The sequence below is a fragment of the Heterodontus francisci genome, chromosome 25, assembly GCF_036365525.1.
Source record: "Heterodontus francisci isolate sHetFra1 chromosome 25, sHetFra1.hap1, whole genome shotgun sequence".
NCBI classification, from domain to species: Eukaryota; Metazoa; Chordata; class Chondrichthyes; order Heterodontiformes; family Heterodontidae; genus Heterodontus; species Heterodontus francisci.
The window spans coordinates 69,192,308-69,218,340 of record NC_090395.1 but is presented as its reverse complement, the minus strand read 5'-3'; the positions used below and the strand labels follow the sequence as shown (position 1 = coordinate 69,218,340).

Genomic DNA, 26,033 nt, shown 5'->3' with positions numbered 1-26,033 from the left:
TAGATTCTTGATAAGCAAGGGGATGAAAGGTTATCGGGGGTAGGCGGGAATGTGGAGTTGAGGTTGCAATCAGATCAGCCATGATCTTGTTGAATGGCGGAGAAGGCTCGAGGGGCCGAGTGGCCTACTCCTGCTCCTAATTTATATGTTCGTATGTTTGTTCAACCCTAGCTAGCAGTGTAATTGTCTGGCACAAAATGGGAAAGTATCCCATCAATAGGCTTCAACTTAATAAGCACAAACATAAATCCATAGGATAAGATCCAGCTTTAGATATCAGGCTGATTATGTTTTGACATAACATAAAGAGGATATAAGTCATGCTTCAGCTGTACAAAGTCATGCTTAGACCACACCCAAAGTACTATGAGCAGTTCTGGGCACCACACCTTAGGAATGATATATAGGTGTTGGAGTGGGTGCAGCATTGTTTTACTAGAATGAAATCTAAGTTTAAATTACAAGGAGAGATCACACAAACTAGGCTTCCCTTCCCTTCCTCGACTTCTCTGTCTCCATCTCTGGGGATAGGTTGTCTACCAATATCCATTATAAGCCCACTGACTCCCACAGCTACCTCGACTACACTTCTTCACACCCTACCTCCTGTAAGGACTCCATTCCATTCTCCCAGTTTCTCCGTCTCCGACGCATCTGCTCTGATGATGCTACCTTCCATGACGGTGCTTCTGATATGACCTCCTTTTTCCTCAACCGAGGATTTCCCCCCACTGTGGTTGACAGGGCCCTCAACCGTGTCCGACCCATTCCCCGCACCTCTACCCTCACCCCTTCCCCTCCCTCCCAGAACCGTGACAGGGTTCCCCTTGTCCTCACTTTTCATCCCACCAGCCTCCATATCCAAAGGATCATCCTCCGCCATTTTCGCCACCTCCAGCGTGATGCCACTACCAGTCGCATCTTCCCCTCCCTTCCCCTGTCAGCATTCCGAAGGGATCGTTCCCTCTGCGACACCCTGGTCCACTCCTCCATTACCCCCACCACCTCGTCCCCGTCCCAGGGCACCTTCCCTTGCAATCGCAGGAGGTGTAATACCTGCCCATTTACCTCCTCTCTCCTCACTATCCCAGGCCCCAAACACTCCTTTCAGGTGAAGCAGCGATTTACTTGTACTTCTTTCAATGTAGTATACTGTATTCGCTGCTCACAGTGTGGTCTCCTCTACATTGGGGAGACCAAGCGCAGACTGGGTGACCGCTTTGCGGAACATCTCCGCTCAGTCCGCAAGCAGGACCCTGAGCTTCTGGTTGCTTGCCATTTCAACACTCCCCCCTGCTCTCATGCTCACATCTCTGTCCTGGGATTGCTGCAGTGTTCCAGTGAACATCAACGCAAGCTCGAGGAACAGCATCTCATCTACCGATTAGGCACACTACAGCCTGCCGGACTGAACATTGAGTTCAATAATTTCAGAGCATGACAGCCCCCCACTTTACTTTCTTTTTCAGTCATTTTTAGTTATTTTTTCTTCCTTTTTTTTGCATTCCTTTTTACATTTTTTACAATCTTTTTTTGCATTTATTTCATTTCATCTTAGTTTGTTCAGTTTGCTTACCCACTGTTTTTTTCAGGTTGTTTTTCTTCAGGTTTGCACTTGCTGATGTTCAATATTCAGTATATTCACACCTAATCTGTACTAATGCTTTGTCTTTCAACACACCATTAACATATTGTTTGCCTTTGCTCCGTGACCTTTTGGTCAGCTATGTGGCCTGGTCCAATCTGCACCTTCTCCTTTGTTATCTCTTGCCCAACCCCCACCTCACTTGTTTATAATCTGTGACTTTTCTAATATTTGTCAGTTCCGAAGAAGGGTCACTGACCCGAAACGTTAACTCTGCTTCTCTTTCCACAGATGCTGCCAGACCTGCTGAGTGAATCCAGCATTTCTTGTTTTTGTTTCACACAAACTAGGGTTGTTTCCCTGGAATTTGGAAGATTAAGGGCTGACTTGATCCAAGTCTTCAAGATATTAACGAGAACTGATAGGGGAGATACATAGATTGTTTCTTTAAGATTTCTGTTTGGGGAAGCTAGGACTAGGGAACAGAGTCTAAAAACTAGTCTAAAAAACTAATTAGAGCCAATTAGGAAACACTTTTACAGGTAAAAGATGGTAGAAGTTTGGAATTCTCTCCCACAAAAGGAAGATGATGCTGGGTCAATTGTTAATTTGAAATCTGAGATTCATTGAATTGCAGAACAGGTTCGAGGGGCTGAATGGCCTCCTCCTCCTCCTCCTCCGATGTGGCTCAGTGGGTAGTACCCCCTCTGAGAAAGAAGGTTGTGGGTTCAATTTACACCAGAGATTTGAGCACAAAATCTAGACTGACACTTCAGTGCTGCACTGCCAGAGATGCCTTCTTTCAAATGAGATGTTAAACCGAGGCCTCATTATCCTCTTGGATGTAAAAAATCCCACGGCCACTATTTCAAAGAAGAGCAGGGGAGTTTGTCCTGGTCTCCAGCCTCATATTTAACCTTCAACCAGCAGAACTAAAATATAATTTATCATCTTGCTGTTCGAGGGATTTTGTTGCGTACAAATTGTGACAACATTTCAAAAGTATTTCTTGAGCTGTAAAGCACTTTGCGATGTCACAGAAAGCGCTGTTTAGATACGAGTTCTTTATTTAATCTGAAGCCTTTAACTTCTGCTAGGATCATGGTTCAGTCTCTCTTTCTCACTCTGGGTGTTCATCGAAAGGTTAAATTTCTGCTTTGCTTGATGTGGGATAGTCATCAGTCAAACTGGTTGTTGTTCTGCTGCGGGTCAAACTGGTTTTGAACAAACTTGTGAAAACGAGTTGAAAGAATTCCGAGAACAGCAGGAATCCAGGATTGAATAAATTTTTACCCCATGTGGGGAGGAGCTCCCTCTCATACGTAATGTTGGTTTGGGATTTCCCCCTCCTCCCGCCTTCCCCTGAAGACGCTCACCACCAGCTGACCTCTGGGGCACCTCATCTGATTAGCTGTTCTTCGGTCAGGTTGTATGTGCAGGCCGCCATCCTACAAAAACCTGCTTGCCCTGCGCCCTTTGGAGACGACCCTGGCACAGTTACCCTATCCCCATATTCCTTAACTCCCTGAGGCTCTTATGCATCAGGTTTCATCGCTCCACCATTGGTGGCCATGCTTTCAGCTGTCTTGGCTCGAAGCACTGGAATTCCTTCTCTAAACCTCTCCGCCTCTCCACCTCTCTCCCCTCTTTTAAGACACTGCTTAAAACCTATCTTTTGGACCAAGCTTTTGGTTACCTGTCCTAATATCTCCTTATGTGGCTCTGGGTAACACATTTTGTCTGATAACGTTCCTGTGAAGCGCTTTGGGACGTATTACCACTTAAAAACGCGATATAAATACAAGCTGTTGTTGTCTGCCCCATGCTACTGGAAAACCTTCAGGTGGGGGGAGGTCCTGGCATTGGCCTCCAATTCACTGCTTTGCAGGAAGATAACTAGCCAAAGAAGGAGAGATTAGGACAGCGACAAAAAGCTTGGTCAAAAGAGGTAACTTTTAAAGAATGTCTTAAAGGAGCAGAGAGAGAGGTGGAGAGGTGTAGGGAGGGAATTTCAGAGTTTAAGGTCCAGAAAGCTGAAGGCACAGCTGTCAATGGTGATGCGAAGGGAGTGGAGGATGTGTAAGAGGCCTGCATCAGAAGAAGACAGAGAGTCCAGATGGTAATAGGAAGTTACAGAGATACAGGATTACTACCAGTGCCATGTGCTAGTCAGAGTAGAAATAGCAGGATATATTGGATGAATACGTGGCTGAAGAGATGGTGTGAGGGGGAGGGTTTTAGATTCCTAGGGCATTGGGACTGGTTCTAGGGGAGGTGGGACCAGTACAAATTGGACGGGTTACACCTGGGCAGGACTGGGACTAATGTCCTAGGGGGAGTATTTGCTTGAGTGGTTGGGAGGGTTTACACTAAAATGGCAAGGGGATGGGAACCTTTGCAAGGAGTCAGAGGAGGGGGGATCAAAGACAAAGAACAAAAGACAGTAAGGGGAAAAAGAAAAGTGATAGGCAGAGAAATCAAGGGCCAGAATCAAACAGGGCTACAGTGAAAAATACTGGGAAGAGGACAAGTAATGTTAAGACAAGCCTTAAGGCTTTGTGCCTTAACGCTCGGAGCATTCGCAATAAAGTGGATGAATTAATCGCACAAATAGATGTAAACGGGTATGATATAGTCGGGATTATGGAGACATGGCTGCAAGGTGACCAGGGATGGTAAATGAACATCCAGGTATATTCAGTATTTAGGAACGACAGATAAAAAGCAAAAGGCGATGGAGTTGCATTGCTGTTTAAAGAGGAAATTAACGCAATAGTGAGGAAAGATATTAGCTCTGACGATGTGGAATCTGTATGGGTAGAGCTGAGAAACACTAAGGGGCAAAAAACGTTAGTGGTGGTTGTATATAGACCCCCCAAACTGTAGTGGTGATGTTGGGAATGGCATTAAACAGGAAATTAGAGATGCATGCGATAAAGGAACATCTGTAATTATGGGTGAGTTTAATCTGCATATAGATTGGGCAAATTAAATTAGTCACAATACCACAGAGGAGGAATTCTTGGAGTGTATACGGGATGGTTTTCTGGACCAATACATTGAGGAACCAACTGGAGAACAGGCCATCCTAGACTGGGTATTGTGTAATGAGAGAGGAATAATTGACAATCTAGTGGTGCGAGTCCCCTTGGGGTGAGCGACCATAATATGATAGAATTCTTCATCAAGATGGAGAGTGATGTAGTTGATTCTGAGACAAGGGTCCTGAATCTTAGTAAAGGAAACTACGAAGGTATGAGGCGCGAGTTGGCTATGATGGATTGGGAAACGTTACTTAAAGGGATGACGGTGGAAAGGCAATGGCAAACATTTAAAGAGCGCATGAATGAACTGCAACAATTGTTTTTCCCTGTCTGGTGCAAAAGTAAAACAGGAAAGGTCACCAAACCATGGCTTACAAGGGAAATTAGAGATAGCATTAGATCCAAGGAAGAGACATATAAATTTGCCAGAAAAAACAACAGACCTGAGGATTGGGAGCAGTTTAGAATTCAGCAAAGGAGGACCAAGGGATTGATTAAGAAGGGGAAAATAGAGTACGAGAGCAAGCTTGCGGGGAACATAAAAACTGACTGTAAAAGTTTCTATAGGTATGTGAAGAGAAAAAGATTGGTGAAGACAAATGTAGGTCCCTTACAGTCAGAAACAGGGGAATTTATTAAGGGGAATAAAGAAATGGCTGACCAACTAAATGCATACTTTGGTTCTGTCTTCACAAAGGAGGACACAAATATCATACCAGAAATGTTGGGGAACATAGGGCTTAGTGAGAGAGAGGAACTGAAAGAAATCAGTATTAGTAGAGAAATGGTGTTGGGGAAATTAATGGGATTGAAGTCCGAAAAATCCCCAGGGCCTGATGGTCTGCATCCCGGAGTACTTAAGGAAGTTGCCCTAGAAATAGTGGATGCATTGGTGGTCATCTTCCAAGATTCTATAGACTCTGGAACAGTTCCTGCAGATTGGAGGGTAGCTAATGTAACCCTACTATTTAAAAAGGGAGGTAGAGAGAAAGCAGGGAATTATAGACCAGTCAACCTGATGTCGGTAGTGGGGAAAATTCTAGAGTCCATTATCAAAGATTTTATAGCAGAGCACTAAAGAGAACAGTGGTAGAATCGGGCAGAGTCAGCATGGATTTATGAAAGGCAAATCACACTTGACAAATCTACTAGAATTCTTCGAGGATGTAACTAGTAGAGTTGATGAGGGGGAGCCAGTGGATGTGGTTTATTTGGACTTTCAGAAGGCTTTCGACAAAGTCCCACATAAGAGATTAGCATGTAACATTAAAGCGCATGGGATTGGGGGTAGTGTATTGCGATGGATAGAAAATTGGTTGGCGGACAGGAAACAAAGTGTAGGGATAAATGGGTCTTTTTCTGAATGGCAGGCAGTGACTAGTGGGGTACTGCAGGGATCGGTGCTAGGACCCCAGCTATTCCCAATGTACATTAATGATTTAGATGAGGGAACTAAATGTAATATCTCCAAATTTGCAGATGACACGAAACTGGGTGGGAGAGTGAGTTATGAGGAGGATTCAGAGAGGCTTTAGGGTGATTTGGACAAGTTGAGTGAGTGGGCTAATGCATGGCAGATGCAGTATAATGTGGATAAATGTGAGGTTATTCACTTTGGTAGCAAAAACAGGAAGGCAGATTATTGTCTGAACGGCTATCTGAGAGAGGGGAATATGCAGAGAGACCTGGGTGTTCTCGTACACCAGTCTGTGAAGGTAAGCATGCAGGTGCAACAGGCAGTAAAAAAGGCAAATGGTATGTTAGCCTTCATAGCGAGAGGATTTGAGTACAGGAGCAGGGATATCTTGCTGCAATTATACAGGGCCTTGGTGAGGCCACACCTGGAATATTGTGTGCAGTTTTGGTCTCCTTATCTGAGGAAGGATGTTCTTGCTATAGAGGGAGTGCAGCGAAGGTTTACCAGACTGATTCCTGGGATGGCGGGACTGACGTATGAGGAGAGATTGAGTCGGTTAGGATTATATTCGCTGGAGTTCAGAAGAGTGAGGGGGGATCTCATAGAAACCTATAAAATTCTAACAGGACTTGACAGGGCAGATGCAGGAAGGATGTTCCCGATGATGGGGGAGTCCAGAACCAGGGGTCAAACTAAGGATACGGGGTAAATTTTTCAGGACTGAGATGAGGAGAAATTTCTTCACCCAGAGAGTGGGGAGCCTGTGGAATTTGCTACCGCAGAAAGCAGTTGAGGCCAAAACATTGTATGTTTTCAAAAAGGAGTTAGATACAGCTCTTGGCTCTAAAAAGGATCAAAGGGTATGGGGCGAAAGCCAGAGCAGGCTACTGAGTTGGATGATCAGCCATGATCATAATGAATGGTGGAACAGGCTCGAAGGGCCGAATGGCCTGTTCCTGCTCCTATTTTCTATGTTTCTATGGTGGGGGTGGAGAGACGCGATGCCATGGAAAGATTTAAACAGGAAGATCAAAGGGACTGGGAGCCAATGTAGGTCGGCGGGTATGGGGGCAATGGATGAATGGGACTTGGCAGTAGTTACGATATGCTTCCCCTATTACTTTGGCCCTTGCTTGCACCAGGTTTATAAATATGGGGTGGTTTATAGGCAGTGGTAACTGCACAGGACTGAGTCAACCAATTGAAAGGTTCCAGGTTTGTTATGTTTAAATTATCTCAAAGGCTTGGCAGGTGGAGTAAGCAATGTGTTGAGGAGAGCTGAAGTACTTGAAAATATGTGGAACCTGTACAGTGCCACTAATCCTTAAAATGAAGTGTTTATTCAATCACTGTCTGCTCTAAACCATGCATGAGATCATAGTTACAATTTAATCTCTTATTCCTATTTGAGCCATAAACAAAAATAATATCATTGTTCACTGGAAATGTAGAGTGCAGAAAATCCAAGCGTAGGCAAAAACATGAAAGTACACGGTAACAATAACTTGAATTTATATTCCACCTTTAACGTAGTAAAAATGTCCCACAGTGCTTTAAATCAAGAGCAACTATAGGCTATTTCAAGGATACAATAAGTTTGAATTAAATTGTAACCAAGCGTGCCATTCTGAAAGTTTAATTTTGTAATATATATAACTGCACAGCCTAATGCAAACATAATTTTGTCCCTTCCAAATTAACTGCTGTCAAGCAGATTATCCTTAAATGTTTATTTTTAAGTAATAAAACTATTCATTGGTGCATTTATCTTTATATGTGAAGAAAACAGCTTTGCTGTAACCCACAATTAATGATCATTTCCTTGCCAGCAATGACTATGTCTTCTGGGGAGAGCTATTGGTGGCATTCGGGGTTCTAACCCTCCTGCAATGTCAGGGAGGAAGCTGAATTTCCCGGGCACTGCTCCTAGCAACTAGGGAGAAGAGCAGAGTTTAGCGCCCGAGGTTTGTGCTGGAGTATTTCCTGCGGCCACCCACAGACAGATTCCCAGTCCTCACATGAAACCGTGCACAAAGGCCCCTCGATTACACATGATTCAACCTTTAGACAGTACATTCAATAGCATCTACAAACTGTGAGCACGTGATCGGATGTCATATGATAGGTTAAATGGTCTACAGTGTCACTGATTGGCTGAGGGTGCATGATGCCATGGCCATTTTGATACTGCATGGAGTTGGGGGTATGGGAGCAGGGGGAGTGGCATTAATTAGCTAGCTCTACCAGAGAGCTGGCACAGGCATGATGGGCTGAATGGCCTTCTTCTGTGCTGCATCATTCTATCGCTTTAAATGTTATGTGATTAGATGTCACATGATCAAGCATCATGTGACTGGATGTCATGTCATCAAGTGTCATGCGATTGAGCCTCCAGGAATAAGCCAAACCAAAGTTGGCAACCCTACTTGGCACAAACCAGGGGACTGAAGATGTCTGCTGTTAAATTTGATCAGGTCCACCTGCCCGCTGACTGTACTGCACCAGACTGTGAGATACTCACCTGGTAACTGGACATTCTTCACCAGTGCCTGTGTGGGCGGAATGCTGTAGATATTAATGGACAGAAGCTGTGCAGGTTTTAGCCGATGGCAGCTGTAGTATGTCAGACTCCACTAGGAAAGGAAAGGATACAGATCACATGACTCGTCTCCTTTCTATTATCATTTAACACAATATCTACACAGTGGTTGTTACCCTTGGGAGTTCTCCGGAAACATCCGCTAGACCTTTGGCAGAAGGTTTGCAGAAACCAGGAGGGAAGACTGGCTTGGCCGTTTCTCTGGAGTTTCCATGGATCTTCTGCCTGGATTACAGCAGACGGTCGGGAGAACCCTGTCAGAAACACACTTGGACTCTCCCATCATGGACCATAATCCCACTTACTATTTATATTGACCCACTGAACCATCCCCCCCAACAGCAGTGATAATGACAACATAATCTGTTTCAGTGATGTTGGTTGCGGGATAAATATTGACTAGGACACTGCGGGAAACCCCCTTGCTCTTCTTCGAATAGTACCATGGGGTCTTTTACAGCCACCGGAGAAGGTAGACAGGGCCTTGGTTTAACATCTCATGTGAAAGCCAGCACCTCTGGAATGCGAACCCAGATTATGTGCTCAGTTTGCTACATTGAATCTGTGAACCCATAACCTTTTGGTTCAAATGTGAGATTTCCACCCACTGAACTATGGCTGACACCAAGGAGCCTTGAGGAGATAAGAACATCAAGAGAAATGAATTAATCAAGGAATTGCTACTGACCAGTTCTCCCCGGTGGTTGGTCTGTGCTGGGAATCCATTGGTGTACCAGTATGTTACGCACTGTGTTGACCCTACTTGAGAGATGGCGATCACTGTCTTATTGATGGAAAGGAGGTTTGCTGCAGAAAAATTTGAAAGTCAGTGAAAGAGGATTATTTTCTTCCTACTTGTCGAGTCACATGATCCTTCCTCCCATGGGGGTCATCACCATAGATGACACCTGGTCCTCAATCAGACCCGGATACAATGCAGGAAGGACCCTTGTCTTCAGCCCCTTTCCATTCCTACCCACCCCCATCCTTCATCCCACAGATGACTAGGGTTGTGAGTCTTATGAATTCGCCACCCCAGAGAGCTGTGAACGCTCAGTCATTGAGTAGATTCAAGACTGAGATCAATGGCTTTTTGGACACTGAGGGAATCAAGGAATATGGAGATGGGGCAGGAAAGTGGAGTTAGAAGATCAGCCATGATCCTATTGAATGGTGGCGCAGACTCGAGGGGGCGTATGGTCTACTCCTTCTCCTATTTCTTATGTTCTTTTGTCAGTCTGCAGCAAGTCAGTCTGGGGTTCAAAGTCAAAATCTGATTCTTAGTTTACCTGAATAATAAGGATTGTCAAAGCCAGCAAGCAACCTATACTATATAATGAACATTACATACTTACCTCAGTGTTCCACCCTACCACCCTCTGCAATGATGCAGTGAAGTAAAAAGTGTGATCGGGTGGTGGGATTCTGTGTCACAAACCCCAATTTTAACCTGGGCATGAGTGTGGCAAGTGGGCGAGAATCCTCAGGGATGACACTCGAGAGACTTGAACCCATCGGTCTTATTTCCTTGTTGGAGGATCAGACTCCAGCCTGATGCCCTGGTTAGTGAGGTGTTGGGGGAGAGCAGGATTTCAGGCGCACGAGCCCGCTGCCAGGGAATCAAGGGAACAGTATCCGCTATGAAGGTAAGTGGCTGGAGGTGGGAGGGGCAGGCGGCCTCACTCCTCCTCATACTGTCCATCCTGGGTCTATTCTAACCTCACTCCTTGTTACGACCAGGTGAGAAAGGGGTCTAGGGGTTCCCTCTCAGCTTTTTCCTGGTTTGGCTGTAACAGGGTTTAATTTTTAAAACACCATGTTTTAGCTTCGCTCTCAGTGAGTCCTTGCTCACTGCTCTCTAATTGTGATTGCAAAGAAATCAACCAGACAGGTTATCTCAGATCTAAACAAAAAAGCTGTAAGTTAATTAAACCTTAAAACTCTAATTCAGTTACAGCTACTAGAAATACGCAACACCACCACACTAGCATGCATATGCAATAAACACACACGCAAATAGAGACAGAAAAGGAGAAAGAATCAAAGGAGAAAAGGTTTGAAGCAATAGCTGGAGTTCAGTTACTGGCTTTGGGTTTGATGTAAAGTCTTTGATCACAGCTATGTTTTGCAGTTCTCATTGGGGCCCAGTGCACACTTTCAAACTTGTTTTGATAGTCTTCTGTCTTGAGGCTTGAGTTACTTCCGTGGGTCCCTGCAACTCCACAGGCGAGAGAGAGAGACAGGGGAGGCTTTCCTTCTCTTTGATCTTCAAATTGCAGTCTCTTCCCAAACTATTCTGTGAGCACAATTCAATTAACTCCAGGTTGCCCAGCAGGTTAGTCATGTGACTAGCTCCTTATTTGGGACAAACTTTCCTGCGAGAATTTGTGGATTTCTTCCAGCTTAGCAGACACTCTCTGGGGTGGTGGGGGGGGGGGGGGGGGGTGGGGGGCGGTGGTGGGTGTTGGTGGTGGAATGCTGGCTCTTACACATTCAATGTCTCTTGATCAAAAAACATCAGGCTAATTGAATCAGGGAATACTCCCATTGTCTTCTTCAGGCAACTGTCTTTTCGAATGCAAATGTGCAGCCATGTTTTCAGCCACTGTTGCAGTCTTTTTAAGCAAGTTATTTCAAATAGTAACAGTTCAAAAATAATGTTCCATATGAGGAAATTAACGTATCTCATTTTGGCAGGTGTGGTTTTCATCACATTCCTATTTACCACCAGGTTTCACAGTGGGTTTGGCACCGCACGCAACTGCTGTGATTGGGAGTTAAAATCATGCTTGGGTACCTCAGAGTGTCATGTACTGTATCGAAAAAAAATCAACCATATTGTACTTTATGTAATGGCAGATTTGAATTGTTATTGAATTGAAGTGCTTTGACAGATTTTATGAATAAAGTATATTTTTTGAGAAAAGCTTCTTATCAGTTGAATATGTGATACGTCTCATATCTGGGGATCAAATATTAAATTGATTTTTTGGAACAGGGGTTGCTCCATCCACTCCATACATTGACCTGGTACCTCTGGGAACAGTGCAACTCCCTTTCAGCGGCTAAAAACAGCTTCATCCAAAACAAAAGCAAAATACTGCGCATGCTGGAAATCTCAAATAATGTCTGCCCCATTTTGTTCCTTTTTTCTTTGAAGACTTTGCTTTAATTCTCCATTTTTCTACCTTTTGCTTTCCCACAGCAGCTCTTCATTATTCTGCCATTCACACCTCCCCCAGACACATCTCTTGTTTCATTACTTGTCCAATTACCACTCCCTTTGGCTCTACACCACCAACTCTCTTGTCATTTAATCCCGCCTCTCTTCCACCCTATCACAGACCTTCCCTTTTGTTCTTGTCCATCCTCCCAGGGGTTGGAACCTATGTAAAACCCCTTGGGCAGTATGCACCAGAGAACCAAAACATAAAATGCTGGAAATACCCAGTAGCCTGGCAGCTTCAGTGGAGCGAGAAACAGAGTTAGTGTCTCAGGTCTGTGACCTTTCATGAGAACTGGCAAAGGTTAGAAATGTAATAGGTTTTGAGCAGATGAAAGGGGGGTGGGGGAGGATAGAAGAAAACAAAGGAAAGTCTGTGATAGGGTGGAGGGCAGAAAAGATTAAATGACAAAAGGTTTCATGGTGCATGCACTAAAGAATCTTTGACGAATTGTAAATCTCAATTGTAAATATAACCTGGAACTGTAAGTGCAGTGAAGCACCTCATATACTGTACTGAAAGAAACTGAACTGTCTTGCACTTTATGTAATGTCAAACTTGAATTGTAATGTAGTTATGCAAAATTTATGAAGAAAGTGTATTTTGGGGACAAAATGTTAAATCTATGCTCATAACGACATCACAGGAACCCGAATTTCCCATATTAATGAGATCCACAGCTGTCTATCACGGGTGTCTATCTGAAGACCAGAAAACAGAGTGGTTAAAATGACAGCGCACTGGAAAGTCTAGCTGCCATATTAACCACCCGCTGGACCATTCCCACCGGCCGAAAAGAGTTAAAATCAGGCCTGCATCGATAGGAAGATCCAACATTCCATCCATAGTTGGTTGATCTCAGCTAGGGGAGTCGTAGGTGGGGTGGGGGGGGGGAGGGGGTGGGGAGGACAAACTACAATAAGTCTCCTGATCGCAGTACAGCTGCAAACTGTGTAGCTACTGACGATGGGCGAAGCCAGAATTGGACAACGTCTGTGAAGCCCTCCGTGAAGTAAAATCCTTGGCCCATTCTCACCTAAACTCACTTGAGTGAAGTGTTGGAGGGCTGCTGATGCCCCCCATCCGCCTCCAAATCCAACCCAGAGGGAGTGCGCTCATAAGAAAATTTGGGAGGAGGCTTAAGAATTTGCATTAAAAACAGAGCAACAAAAAATAGGCCAACAATGGTTCCCACCCAGAGACCAATTGAGGCCTTTAATTCGCCTATTAAGGGCCAATTAAGAGCCTCTTATTACTGCTGCTCTGATCTTACCAATGGTGGGCAGGGGGTACCTCCACCACACAGGGCGGTCACCATGTGACATGAGGTGCCCTCACTGCAGGCTTGGGGATGTGGGTCCCTCCTTTGTGGGCAATTTGTGGCCCACAGAGGACCCCCACCGGGAAGAACTTTACCCCGCTGGGAACCTCCTCCCCCTGGACTGCAAGACCCCCACACCCCACCCCTCGCTGGGGCCTTCCGCACTGGCCCCGGCGACCCTGCCTCACCTACCTCTGGTCCGGGTCTCCAGCGCTGGGCGTGGGCCCGAGGCCTCTGCAGTACCGGCAGTGGCCACCGGTCCCAGTGGTACTGCTGAACTGCCAGCCCTTTGATTGGCTGGCCGCTCCTGGAGATGGGATCCCCATCTTTAAAGGGACGGAGATGCCGGCTCCTGAAACTTTGACCGGAGGATCGTTCCGGGGGCACGAGAAGGCAGAGGCAGGCTTTCCCCATCTTTTCAGCCAGGCACCAGGAGCCCCGTCTCCAGCACAAAATTTTACATTGCACATTATGGAACAAAACAAAGGAATTTAAATATCCTTTGTCATCCATAATAGAGGTCATTTCTGGACCTTTTGAAAAGTCTGCTGGTCCATAGAGGGCTATTCCTGGCACAGACTCAGGCTGTGTCTGATCCTCCAATTTAATCCCACCATTGTCTCGGTACAGTGTTGTACCTCATCTAGTCATGTACAAGGTCAAACACATTATTTGACCTCTGAATGACACATTGGTGAAGCTGTGGAAGTGAGCAGAAAGGCATGGCACTATGCTTAATGGGAAATATAGCCAAGTTAGGAATAGTAGCTCTGCTGAGCTTTGATTTTAAGTGGCAGAAACCACAATGAAATAGTTAAAAGTAAAGGCAGAGCGTGTGAGACTGTAAAGACTAGCCGACACTGGTAATTGCAAGGACATCTGTTCTTTATGGCCTGATTGTGTGACTCCCTGTGGTTTGGAACAAATGGACTCCTGTGAATCAAATGATGTCCATCCCTGTGTGAGTGATAAGGAGTGCTAGGCCCCTCTTATCTTCGTGAACTGCCACTACTTGATGTAGCTGCAAACTGCACGAAACACTCAGGAATGTAAACCTAATAGAGATAGCAGGATGCTCCGCAATTACTTGTCACCAGGTAGAGACAGAACTCATGATCCATGTAGGGAGTGAGACCAGAATGGTTATTGATGATTCCTATGCTCTTGCTAATTAGCTTGCTTGTCCGCTTTGTTTTATCTTGCTGGTACAAAACAATATTTTATTAGTAACAAGTATGTATTGAGAATGGAGTGTATTGTAACCTCAGTAACAGATGTACTGCATGTCACCACGTGGGTGAAGTCGAATTGTACCGCACTGATTGGTTAAAGAAGGGGGTGTAGCATGAATCTTAATGTATAAACAGTAGTACCTGTATCACAAACTTCACTTACTCTAGTGGACCAGACAGACTCTGGGTGGAGTCATTGTCGGTGTATTAGAGTAAGTCAGCCGGCTAAATGCGCAAATAAAGTAATTGATTTTACCTACACATCCGACTCAGTATATTTACTGAACCAGACTGAAGGCAAAAAGAACTCAGATTTACAAAGCCACATTTGGAATATTGTTTGCAGTTTTCTGCACCCAATTTTCAAAAAGGCCTTGAAAAAAGCCCAGACTAGAGCAAAATAAAGCTTACATTTCTATAGCACCTTTCACAACCTCAGAATGTTCCAAAGCACTTTACAGCCAGTGAAGTACTTCTGAGGTGCAGTCACTATTGTACTGTAGGAAACACAGCAAGCTCCCACAAACAGTTATGAGATAAATGAACAGATCATTTACTTTAGTGAAGTTAGTTGAGGGATAACCATTGGGCAGAACATCCGAGCCTTTCCATCCACCTGGGAGGGCGGAACCTCAGTTTAATGTCTCAACTGAAAGATGGCACCTTTGTCAGTGCAACAGTCCCTCAGTACTGCACTGGAGAGGCAGCTTAGATTTTGTGTTCAAGTCTCTGGAGTGAGACTTGAACCCACAACTTTCTGATGCAGTAGTAAATGTGCTACCCATTGAACCACAGCTAGCAACTCCAGGATGGTTGTTTGACTATAATGTACAATTGGGCTTGTTCCAATTGGTGCAAAGACCAATGAGAAGGGACATGATCCAGGTCTTGAAAAGACAGCACACTGCAATAATGTGGATCTAAGCAGACACTCCACCCACTTATATCACACGTAAACAAAATGGGTTAAAAAAAAAAGTCGCACCTTATGGAGATTTATTTATTTCCTTTCCTTATGGGGAGCTGCCATTTTCATTTTCCCCCTTCCCTCTTTCTCTGCCTCTGTACCAACTTTAATATCTCTAACTTTTCCCAGTTCTGACGACAGTTCATTAACCTTTACACTTCTGTTTCTCCCCACAGATGCTGTCAGGCCTGCTGAGTGGTTCCAGCATTTTCTGATTTTATTGCCAGTTTGGGTCTTTCACACACCAAGGATTCAAACCACTGATATCTGTCATGGTTGGGGCAGAAGCTTCCCAATAAGGGTAAAAGAAATCTGGCCTAGATTCCAACTGGGAAAAGTGGGAAAAGTTAGTTCAGCCTGGGGACGGTATCAGGAAAGATCTGATAGTAGTGCTGGGAACAACAATCGTTTGATAGTCTCTCTCTGGAGTGGCAATATTCATGAATCACAACAATGCTAAAACTCATCTAGGATGTGGCAGATAGTTTGGAGGGTGCGACATTATTGAGACTGCAGGAGGTTGCCCTGAGTGGACTGGGTGGATTAGAGTGTCAGGCAGCACCAGGACTGAGGAAAGCCAAGATTGGGTCCAATTAGTTGGAGCGTCACGTGGAGCAGGGGCTGGAGATAATCATGAATTAATGGGTCAGAATAACTGGGGAAAAGTCATGAGGATGCCAAGTAGTTTGAATTGCCAGTTGTTTGGCAGGTAGCAATCAGTTTACCCACTGCTGTACCGGAAAGGCTGCTTATTTCTATTCCCCATCATTATTATTATTATTACCGTCAGCTGAATAGGTGAAGTTAATCTCTAGCACTGGTCCAACCCCCTTCAGCAGAACGATGTGGATCTCTGTGTTTCGAGGTGGGGAGAGAGGCCAGGTATCCTGGTACTCAGGCAGACAGTCTCCTAGTAAAACAGAGAAGAAAACGTGAGATAGGGGAAGTAGACCCTCATAGCAGCTTAAGGTTAAAAACATCGAACCCTAAACCCCTGCCTAGACGAAGCTTGTATTCCCTCAGATATAGAAGATTAGGGTGTGATCTAATTGAGGTTTTTAAGATGATGAAAAGTGTTCATAGGGGAGAAACTATTTCCTCGGGTTGGCGGGGGAGTCTGGAACAAGGGAGCTTAACCTTAAAATTAGAGCTAGACCATTCAGAGGTGATGTTCGGAAGCACTTGGTCACACAAAGGGTCCTGGAAATCTATAACTCGCTACCTCACAAGCTGTTGAGGCTGGGGGTCAATTGAAAATTTCAAAACTGAGATTGATAGATTTTTGTTGGTTATAAAGGATATGAAACCAAAGTGGATAGATTGAGTTAAGATCCAGTCAGCCGTGATGTAATTGAATGGTGGAATAGCCTCGAGGGGCTCAATGGCCTCCTCCTATGTTCCAGTGGCCTAGAGGGTAAGGGTTTCAACTAAAGTCGCATTAAAGGACACAGACTAGGAGTATGTAACAGGACCTTCTGTATCTAAGGGAGCAGTTTTCCCTGAATGTCTCTGTCATGCCATTGAGAGCAATTAATCCACTTTGCAATCACTACGATATCTCATTTTAATGTACGCTTCAGTCCTCTAAGAGTTGCTTCCTTGCTCGATTTTTCTCCTTTCCGAGGTCTCTTGACCAGTTTACGTTACGAGTCTCTAGTCAGTTTGCTGATGTTCATCAGGGGAAGCTGCTGGAACATTACAATTAGTATCAAAGCCACCCGGGGAATTCCTGCTCCAGCCTCCCACTCCACTCATTGTCACTTTCAGTGACCTCAGGAAATCCCAAGACATTGAAACCAATGAAATACTTCTGAATTTGTAATGTAGGTAATTGCGGCAGCCAACTTGTGCACAGCAAGCTTCCACAAACTGTAATGAGATAATGATGGACCATGTGTTGTAATGAAGGTGCTTGTGGGATAAATATTGACTGGAACACTGGGAAGAACTCCCTTCTCCTTCTTTGGAAAAGTGCTGCAATATCATTTACATCCACCTGAGAGGGCAGATGGGGCTTCAGTTTAACATCTCATCCAAAAGACGGCATCTCCGACAGTGCAGCACTCTCTCAGTACTGCACTGGAATGACCAACTAGTTTTGTGCTCGAGTCTCTGGAGTGAGACTATAAATTGACTTTGACAGAATTAGCAGTCAGTACATCTCCAGTTTGAGCCCGGGTAACAGCTCTGTGGTCACTAAATGCTGGAACTGTATCTTTAACACAGCTTAAACTTAGCACCGGCATTTAAAATCAAACAATAACCCTTTTTAATTTTCAGTTTTTTTTCTTTTTATTTTGTTTTGCTTCATCATTCATTTTTCTTAACATGTGCCTGCCCACTGTTTTTTTCATGTTTGTGCTTTGGGCCAGGGCTGTTCATTTTTCTATCCATTAACACCCTCTCTGCACCAACGCTTTGTCTTTCAACATACCATTAACATACCGTTTGCCTTTGCTCCATGACCTTCTGGTCAGTTATTCTCTGTGACCCTCTGTCCTATCAACACTTTGCCTTTTGTTATCTTTTGCCCCACCCCCGCTTTATTTACTTAAAACCTATTACATTTCTAACCTTTGCCAGTTCTGATGAAGGGTCACTGACCTGAAACGTTAACTCTGCTTCTCTCTCCACAGATGCTGCCAGACCTGCTGAGTATTTCCAGCATTTCTTATTTTTATTTCAGATTTCCAGCAACTGCAGTATTTTGCTTTTATTATAATAACTGCCAGTAGTTGCAATACAGAAAAGAGCAACACAGCTGCTCTGATGGCACAATTAGTAAAGACACAACAGGACTGGAGAATTTTAGCAATGAGGAAAAAAAGATTGGATAGGCTGGGGTTGTTTTCATTAGAACAGAGAAGGCTGAGGGCAGATTTAATTGCGATATCTATTATTATGAGGGACTTAAATAGATTGAATAGGAAGTACTTATTTCCCTAGAGTCAGTTATAGCTCAGTTGTGGCAATCTTGCCTCTAAATCAGAAAGGCTATGGGTTCAAATTCCACTCCAGAAACTTAAATGCAAACTTAAGGTTCATACTCTCTCAGTACTGCACTGTTGGAGGTGCTGTCTTTTGTGGAAACCGTTCCCACTCATGAAAGGATCGAGAACGAGAGGGCACAGATTTAAAGTAATGGGTAAGAGAAGTAAAAGCAACAGGAGGAAAAACTTTTTCAAGTAATGAGTGGTTAAGGTCTGAATTGCGCTGCCTGAGCGTGTGGTGGAGGCAGGTTCAAATGAAGCTTTCAAAAGGGAATTAGACTATTATATGAAAAGGAAAAATGTGCAGGGTTATGGGGAGAAGGTGGGAGAATGGCATTTGGTGAATTGCTCTTTCAGAGAGCCTCCTTCTGCACTGTAACAATTCTGTGATTCTAACCAGAGTTTTAAATTAACTGGGAGAAGGATTAGAGGGGAGTTGAGGATAAATTATTTCACCTAGAGGGTGGTGCGGGTCTGGAAGTCACTGCCTGAAAGGGTGATAAAGGCAGAAACCCTCATCACATTTAAAGAACATTTGTTTATAAACCCAAATCCTGTAGGGCTATGGACAAAGAGCTGAAAAGTGGGATTAGGCTCGTTCTCAGCCAGTACGGACATGGTGGGCTGAATAGCCTCCTTCTGTGCCATAAATTTCTGTAATTGTATGAACATAGTAAGGAACTGAGCTAAACTGACCACAGAAATCAAATGGTTCAGTTCTTGTGTTTGTGTTATGTTAACTGGTCATATCTGAGGTGCTGGCAAGAGCACAAGAGGCATGTGTATCTTTGGATTGAGGAACAGAAGTATCAGCCTAGTTCCAGTTTGCTACACAATGGAACCCTGCTAGAACGGTTGATAGTGAATCCCTTTTCCCTTTTGCATCACTTCCGCCTGACTTCAATGGAAATGCAAATGTGAGGAGTGTAAATCAGTTGTCGACTCCCTATCACTCGTTTTCCACAAGATCAAAATGACCCTAATTGGGTGGAATTTGTGCATACAGGTGTACGTTTTTCAATTCTAATGCTCTACTGTTTTCCTCTGCTCCCCTGTGTGACAGAGCAATGAAATACCATTCCCCCGCCTTCTCACCATTATTATTTATAATAAAAAATAATCTCACAGTAAAACCTACCTTTAATAACTTGGCAGGGAAGATTCTGCAAATAGATAAATGACAAACAGAGCATTAGATCTGTTATAACACACATCTTTCCATTAGTTCACAACTGTACCTATTTATCAGAACTGTTACATAATGCCGGAAATACAAAGCTTGCTAAGAGTTGTTCAAAATTTGGTTGTTCTCATTCCTTGCCTGTTTAGTGATGAATGTTGTATTTTTCAATGTGCAGCTGCTGATTGTAATGTGCGGTTTGTTTAGGTTGTGGTTTACTGATGTTCACAACCACTGTTAGTATAGAATATACGGTCTCAAGTTCAGTAAACTAGGGATGGGTAATATATGCTGGCCCAAGAATGAAGTTACTTTATAGTTCGCTTGCCTGAGGCTGAGTTCCAATTTCTGAAAGGAATTCCTATACTATGCATATGACAAGCATGTGATGGAAAGCTCTCCATTTGCCAGGAAGAGAGCAGATTCAATAGCACAAGAGGAGCTCGATATCATCCTCGAATTCAAGGCAGTCCATGTGATCGGCACCCCCATCTGCCACCATGGCAGCAGTGTTAACCAGCTACAAGATGCGCTGTAGCAACTCACCAAGGCTTCTTCAATAGCATCTCCCCAGACCTGTGACCTCTAACACTGCGAGGGACAAGGGGAGCAGATGCATGGGATCACCACTTCCAGGTTCCCCTCCAAGTCATGTACCATCCTGACTTGAAAATATATCACCGTTTCTTCATTATCGCTGGGTCAAAATCCTGGGACTGTCTTCCTAACACCTGCACCACATGGACTGCAGCAGTTCAAGAAGGGGGCTCACCACCACCTTCTCAAGGGGCAGTTAGAAATGGGCAATAAATGCTGGCGTTACCAGCGATGCCCACGCCCCGTGAATGAACGACAAAAAAGCACTGAGCCCACATCAATGTTACAGCCGGGGAAGCAGCAGCCTGTCCCTCACATCTTACACCCTCTCGCTGACAGGTACATAAAACATCTCCTGCAAGTTGTTGGCTGCTTGGACTTCAGTAAGGCGTTTGATAAGGTTCCCCATGGTAGGCTGATGGAGAAAGTGAAGGCGCATGGGGTCCAAGGTGTACTAGCTAGATGGATAAAGAACTGGCTGGGCAACAGGAGACAGAGAGTAGCAGTGGAAGGGAGTTTCTCAAAATGGAGACGTGTGATCAGTGGTGTTCCACAGGGATTCGTGCTGGGCCCACTGTTGTTTGTGATATACATAAATGATTTGGAGGAAAGTATAGGTGGTCTGATTAGCAAGTTTGCAGATGACACTAAGATTGGTGGAGTAGCAGATAGTGAAGGGGACTGTCAGAGAATACAGCAGAATATAGATAGTTGGAGAGTTGGGCAGAGAAATGGCAGATGGAGTTCAATCAGGGCAAATGCGAGGTGATGCATTTTGGAAGATCCAATTCAAGAGTGAACTATACAGTAAATGGAAAAGTCCTGGGGAAAATTTGATGTACAGAGAGATTTGGGTGTTCAGGTCCATTGTTCCCTGAAGGTGGCAACGCAGGTCAATAGAGTGGTCAAGAAGGCATACGGCATGCTTTCCTTCATCGGACAGGGTATTGAGTACAAGAGTTGGCAGGTCATGTTACAGTTGTATAGGACTTTGGTTCGTCCACATTTGGAATACTGCGTGCAGTTCTGGTCGCCACATTACCAAAAGGACGTGGATGCTTTGGAGAGGGTGCAGAGGAGGTTCACCAAGATGTTGCCTGGTATGGAGGGCGCTAGCTATGAAGAGAGGTTGAGTAGATTAGGATTATTTCCATTAGAAAGATGGAGGTTGAGGGGGGACCTGATTGAGGTGTACAAAATCATGAGAGGTATAGACAGGTTGGATAGCAAGAAGCTTTTTCCCAGAGTGGGGGATTCAATTACTCGGGGACACGAGTTCAAAGTGAAAGGGGAAAAGTTTAGGGGGGATATGCATGGGAGTTCTTTACACAGAGGGTGGTGGGTGCCTGGAACACGTTGCCAGCGGAGGTGGTAGACGCGGGCACGATAGCGTCTTTTAAGATGTATCTAGACAGATACATGAATGGGCAGGAAGTAAAGAGATACAGACCCTTAGAAAATAGGCGACAGGTTTAGAGAGAGGATCTGGATCGGCGTAGGCTTGGAGGGCCGAAGGGCCTGTTCCTGTGCTGTAATTTTCTTTGTTCTCTTTGTTCTATGACTCTATAATGTGAACACCTTAGGAGTGGTTTTTGGAATGGTTAAGAGGTGAAGTTGCTGAATCAGAAAATGAGTGGTGTCTGCATAACAGTGCTGATTAGGACCTGGGGATGCAACCTTCACTGAACACCAGACGAAATATTAAAGACTCTTCCATACTGGCAACTCCTGTGGAAATGAAATATTAATAAAAAATTAAATTGAGATGCAAAGAAAAATTGAACCGTTGGGTTTGAAATTACTTTTTAGTTCTGCTGTGAAGGTGCTGTAATCTGGGCAGGGTGAGTCAGATCTTGGCACAAGCCCATTACAATGGATCCACACCCCTTTAACCATCTGCCAAAATGTTCTGCACATTTGAGAGGGTGGGTGGAAAATACAGTTTCCAATGAATTGAGTGGGTGGGCATGTTAAGAAGTCATGCAACTGACTAGCAAGATGCCACTTAAGATATTTTGTATAATTTCCATTCTTTGCAACATTCGGACTCCTGTCTCAAGCAGGGGATTAAGTGGTTCAAGGGGCTGTTTTTTAATGCAGTCGATTATCAAGCAATCAGTCCACAAAAACAAATAGACTTTCTAACTTTAAAGATAAAAATCTGGTCAATTTACATTGATTATTTTAAATATTTGTGCTGTAGTTACGGTATGTTGCAATGTGAGCATCACTGGCAAGGCCTGCATTTGTTGCTCATCCCTAATTGCCCTTGAGAAGGTGGTGGTGAGTTGCCTCCTTGAACTGCTGCAGTCCTTGGGGTATAGGTACACCCATAGTGCTGTTAGGAAGGGAATTCCAGAATTTTTACCCAGCGACATTGAAGGAACAGTGATATAGTTCCAAGACAGGAAGGTGTGTGGCTTGGAGGAGAACTCGCAGGTAATGGTGTTCCAATACATCTGTGGCCCTTGTCCTTCTAAGTCAGGGTTGTCCAACATAAGGCCCGTGAGCCAGGATCCAGCCAGTCAAAGATTTCCATCCGGCCCATGGATATATTTCAGAGATGAGAAATTTTCCATTGTCTTCTTTCAGACTGGCTTTTAAAAAAAATCATGCTGTCAATTTTGCAGCTGATAGGTACTGAAGCAGGAATGCACTTCCCAACTTCAGACAAACTTGGGGTTTTCTGGAGGGTTCTGACTTTTTTTAAAAGCCCGCCGGAAAACCCCGAATCTGTCCGAAGTTGGGAAACCACTGTTCCCGATGTCAGCAACTGTCAGCTGTGAAACTGACCGCGCGATTATTTTTTAAGAAGCTGACCAACCACAAAGCTGCTGTGCTGAGTGCTCCCACTCCCTCCAACTGTCAGAGAGAGAGAGAGAGAGAGAGGGCGAAGAGAGAGAGGGGGGAGCAGACAAAGGGGGAAGAGGGGGGAAGAGAGAGAGGGAGGCACAGAGACAGATAGAGAGAGGGGGACAGAGAGAGGAGGCAGAGAGAGGGAGGGGGAACTGATGGAGGGGGCCGTGAGAGTGGGGCACATAGAGAGAAAGAATGGGGACAGAGAAAGGGGGAATGGGGGGACACAGAGAGTAAGGACGACAGCGAGGTGTGAACAACACAGAAATGGGAGAACAGAGAGAGAGAGATAGAGAGAGACAGAGAGATCAAGGTCACTACTGACAGATGGACATCTATCCAGAATACTCCGCATTGCTACAAGAAGTGTGCAGGCAGACATTGACCACTTGTGTAAACAAAAAGATGCCAGGTATCTCACTAAATCAGTGTCCAACGTAGTGATGAGAAAGTAAGTCAATAAATTAATCTTTTCATTTGAAGCATCGTCACAAAAATGCACATTTGTTGTTGTTTTGATTAACAGTAAGATAAATTTTTAATGCCTTTATCTTCCTGAAATTGTCTCACCAGCCCTCTATGTACGACAAAAATTGTAGTGTGGCCACCACACGAAAAGGTTGGACAACACTTTTTTAGGTTGAAGTGGGTTTGGAAGGTGCTGCTGAAGGAGGCTTGGCGAGTTGCTGCAGTGCAGTTTGTAGATGGTCCAGATTGACTGAGTCACCGTTCTACCATTTCAAGCAACTAATTCCCTTTTAAACAAATTTGTAGGTGTCCAACCTAAATATTTAAAAGCCCACAATTGGAAGTGTAGTCACTCTTGTAATGTTGGAGAAAAGGGTGCTATATGAGTACAAGTTGTTGTTGTAATACTAAACCATCTTCCTCTTTCAGCTGCTCACCCCACCTGCTATGGGTTTAGAATATTGCAATATCTTCCCCGTCTCATTTCTACTGAAGAGGTACCTCTTTAGGAGGCTTTAGGAGAACAGCAAATCATTTCATTTTACTTATACTTAAAAACATCATGGACTATATGCAAATCATTGCTTTATGACTCTCTGTAGATCTGTACAAGAAAATTCCAAATTATTGCTTCTCCCGAAGAGAACAAGGAATAGAGACCCTCAATCTAACCAGCGAACTTAACAGAGAGAGAGCGTGAGGGAGAGAAAACCTGTCACCAACATGAGTTCACACCACATTTAACAATGATCAGGAGAAATATGATACCTCACGGGCTGGAGCTGATAGTTTTCTGAGAGGAGAGCATTTGTGAATCTTGGATTTGCTGATACACCTGCAAGGATCTTACAGTCTCCAACTCCACAGTATTTTTCATTTTATTTGCTGGGTTTTGAACAGAAACCCTGTCCTGTCTCATGAGTAAAAAAACGAGAGGTCTTACCATCAGCGAGCAGTCTTGAGCGCAACTCTCCACAGTTCTCTCGGAAACTGCCACTATTTCGTACCTGCTCCTGTCGGCAAGCCTAAGAGCAGCCAGTGAGATCACTATTAGGATAATATAACACCCAGGCAGGAGCATTTTCTCCAGGATTGACATTCCACTGTAAACGTGCCTGCACATGGTTCTTGCAGCTCAAAGTGAAGCAACACTGGCGTAGTACATTGAGCAGAGAGAACAGCTCACAAGAACCAGAATCCACTGGCAGGGAAAACCTACACTGACAGCAACCAAGAAAACCAGTGAAACTGTGCTGCTCTTTTGTTTAATGAGAATTTATGAGACTGTTGGCAGCGATGCAAAAACTTTGATCCAACCCATTTATCAAAAAAGGTACGTAGCTGCCTTGAGGGTGTTTCCTGCACCCATAATAATGAGATCTTTAGCACTGTCACGTTTGCACTTTTACCACATGTTGATTTTGGAGATATCGAGAGGAGGGGGTGAGAAACACTTCATCAATGTGTAAGGTGGTTTTACACACTGCGGCTTAAGCCAAGAGGCCTGGGGGTATATGTACACCAATTATTGAAGGTGGCAGAGCAGTTTGAAAAAGCTGTTAAAAAGGCATACAGGATCCTGGGCTTTATTTTTAAAAAAAGTATAGAATACAAAAGCAAGGAAGTTATAATGAACCTTTATAAAACACTGGTTCGCCCTCAACTGGAGTAATGCGTCTAATTCTAGGCACCACACTCTTGGAAGGATATAAAGGCTTTAGAGAGGGTGCAGAAAAGATTTACGAAATGGTTCCAGGGATGAGGAAGTTCAGTTATATGGATAGATTGGAGAAGCTGGAGTTGCTCCCTTTGGAGATTTGATAGTGTTCAAAACGATGAGTAGATGGGGAGAAACTGACCTCATTGGCAGAAGGGTTGAGAACCAGAGGACATCAATTTTGGGTAATTGGCAAAAGAACCAAAGGTGACATGAGGTAAAGCCTTTTTATGCAGTGAGTGGTTATGATCTGGAATGCACCGCCTGAGAGTGTGGTGGAGGCAGATTCAATCGTGGCTTTCCAAAGGGAGTTGGATAAACACCTGAAGAGAAAAGATTTGCAGGGCTATGGGGAAAGGGTGGGGGAGTGGGACTAGCTAAATTGCTCTTGCAAACAGCTGGCATAGACACGACGGGCTGAATGGCCCCTTGTGCTCTAACCATTCTATGATTCTATGAACATGTGGGAGATTTCCTCACTTTTGCTAATGATTGAGAAATGCTTTCCCGACTGGGATCATTCCGTTGGAGGGTGTGCGGATGCAGCAAGTTACAGCAATATTTTGAATATGAATGAAGTTTTTTTCTATTCCAGGGTTACATTGAGAATGCATTCCCAGTCCCTTGGACATATTCTGTTTTAAGAAAAATCTCATTTCGCTATTTTTCTTCCTATTCATGGTCCAGTTTCATTGTTCCTTCACTGACAGGATGGCCAAACAATCTATTCCCAAGTCTCTGCTGGTATTAGAAATTGGAGCAGGATAAACTGCCATTCAATAATATTATGGCTGATCTTCTACCTCAACTCCACTTCCTTGCCTTATCCCTATTTC

At 44.3% G+C, this 26,033-nt stretch overlaps 1 protein-coding gene across 1 annotated transcript in view; it reads right to left on the bottom strand.

Moving 5' to 3' along the window:
• Positions 1-26,033, bottom strand: part of LOC137384040 (uncharacterized) — a 65,975-nt gene that overhangs the window by 28,789 nt on the left and 11,153 nt on the right. The window contains exons 3-6 of the mRNA XM_068057603.1: positions 19,518-19,542; positions 16,174-16,299; positions 9,334-9,452; positions 8,568-8,679 (exon numbers count right to left, since the gene is read on the bottom strand). Of these exons, the coding sequence (XP_067913704.1) occupies positions 8,568-8,679; positions 9,334-9,452; positions 16,174-16,299; positions 19,518-19,542 (382 nt within the window). The remainder of the gene's footprint in view (positions 1-8,567; positions 8,680-9,333; positions 9,453-16,173; positions 16,300-19,517; positions 19,543-26,033) is intronic.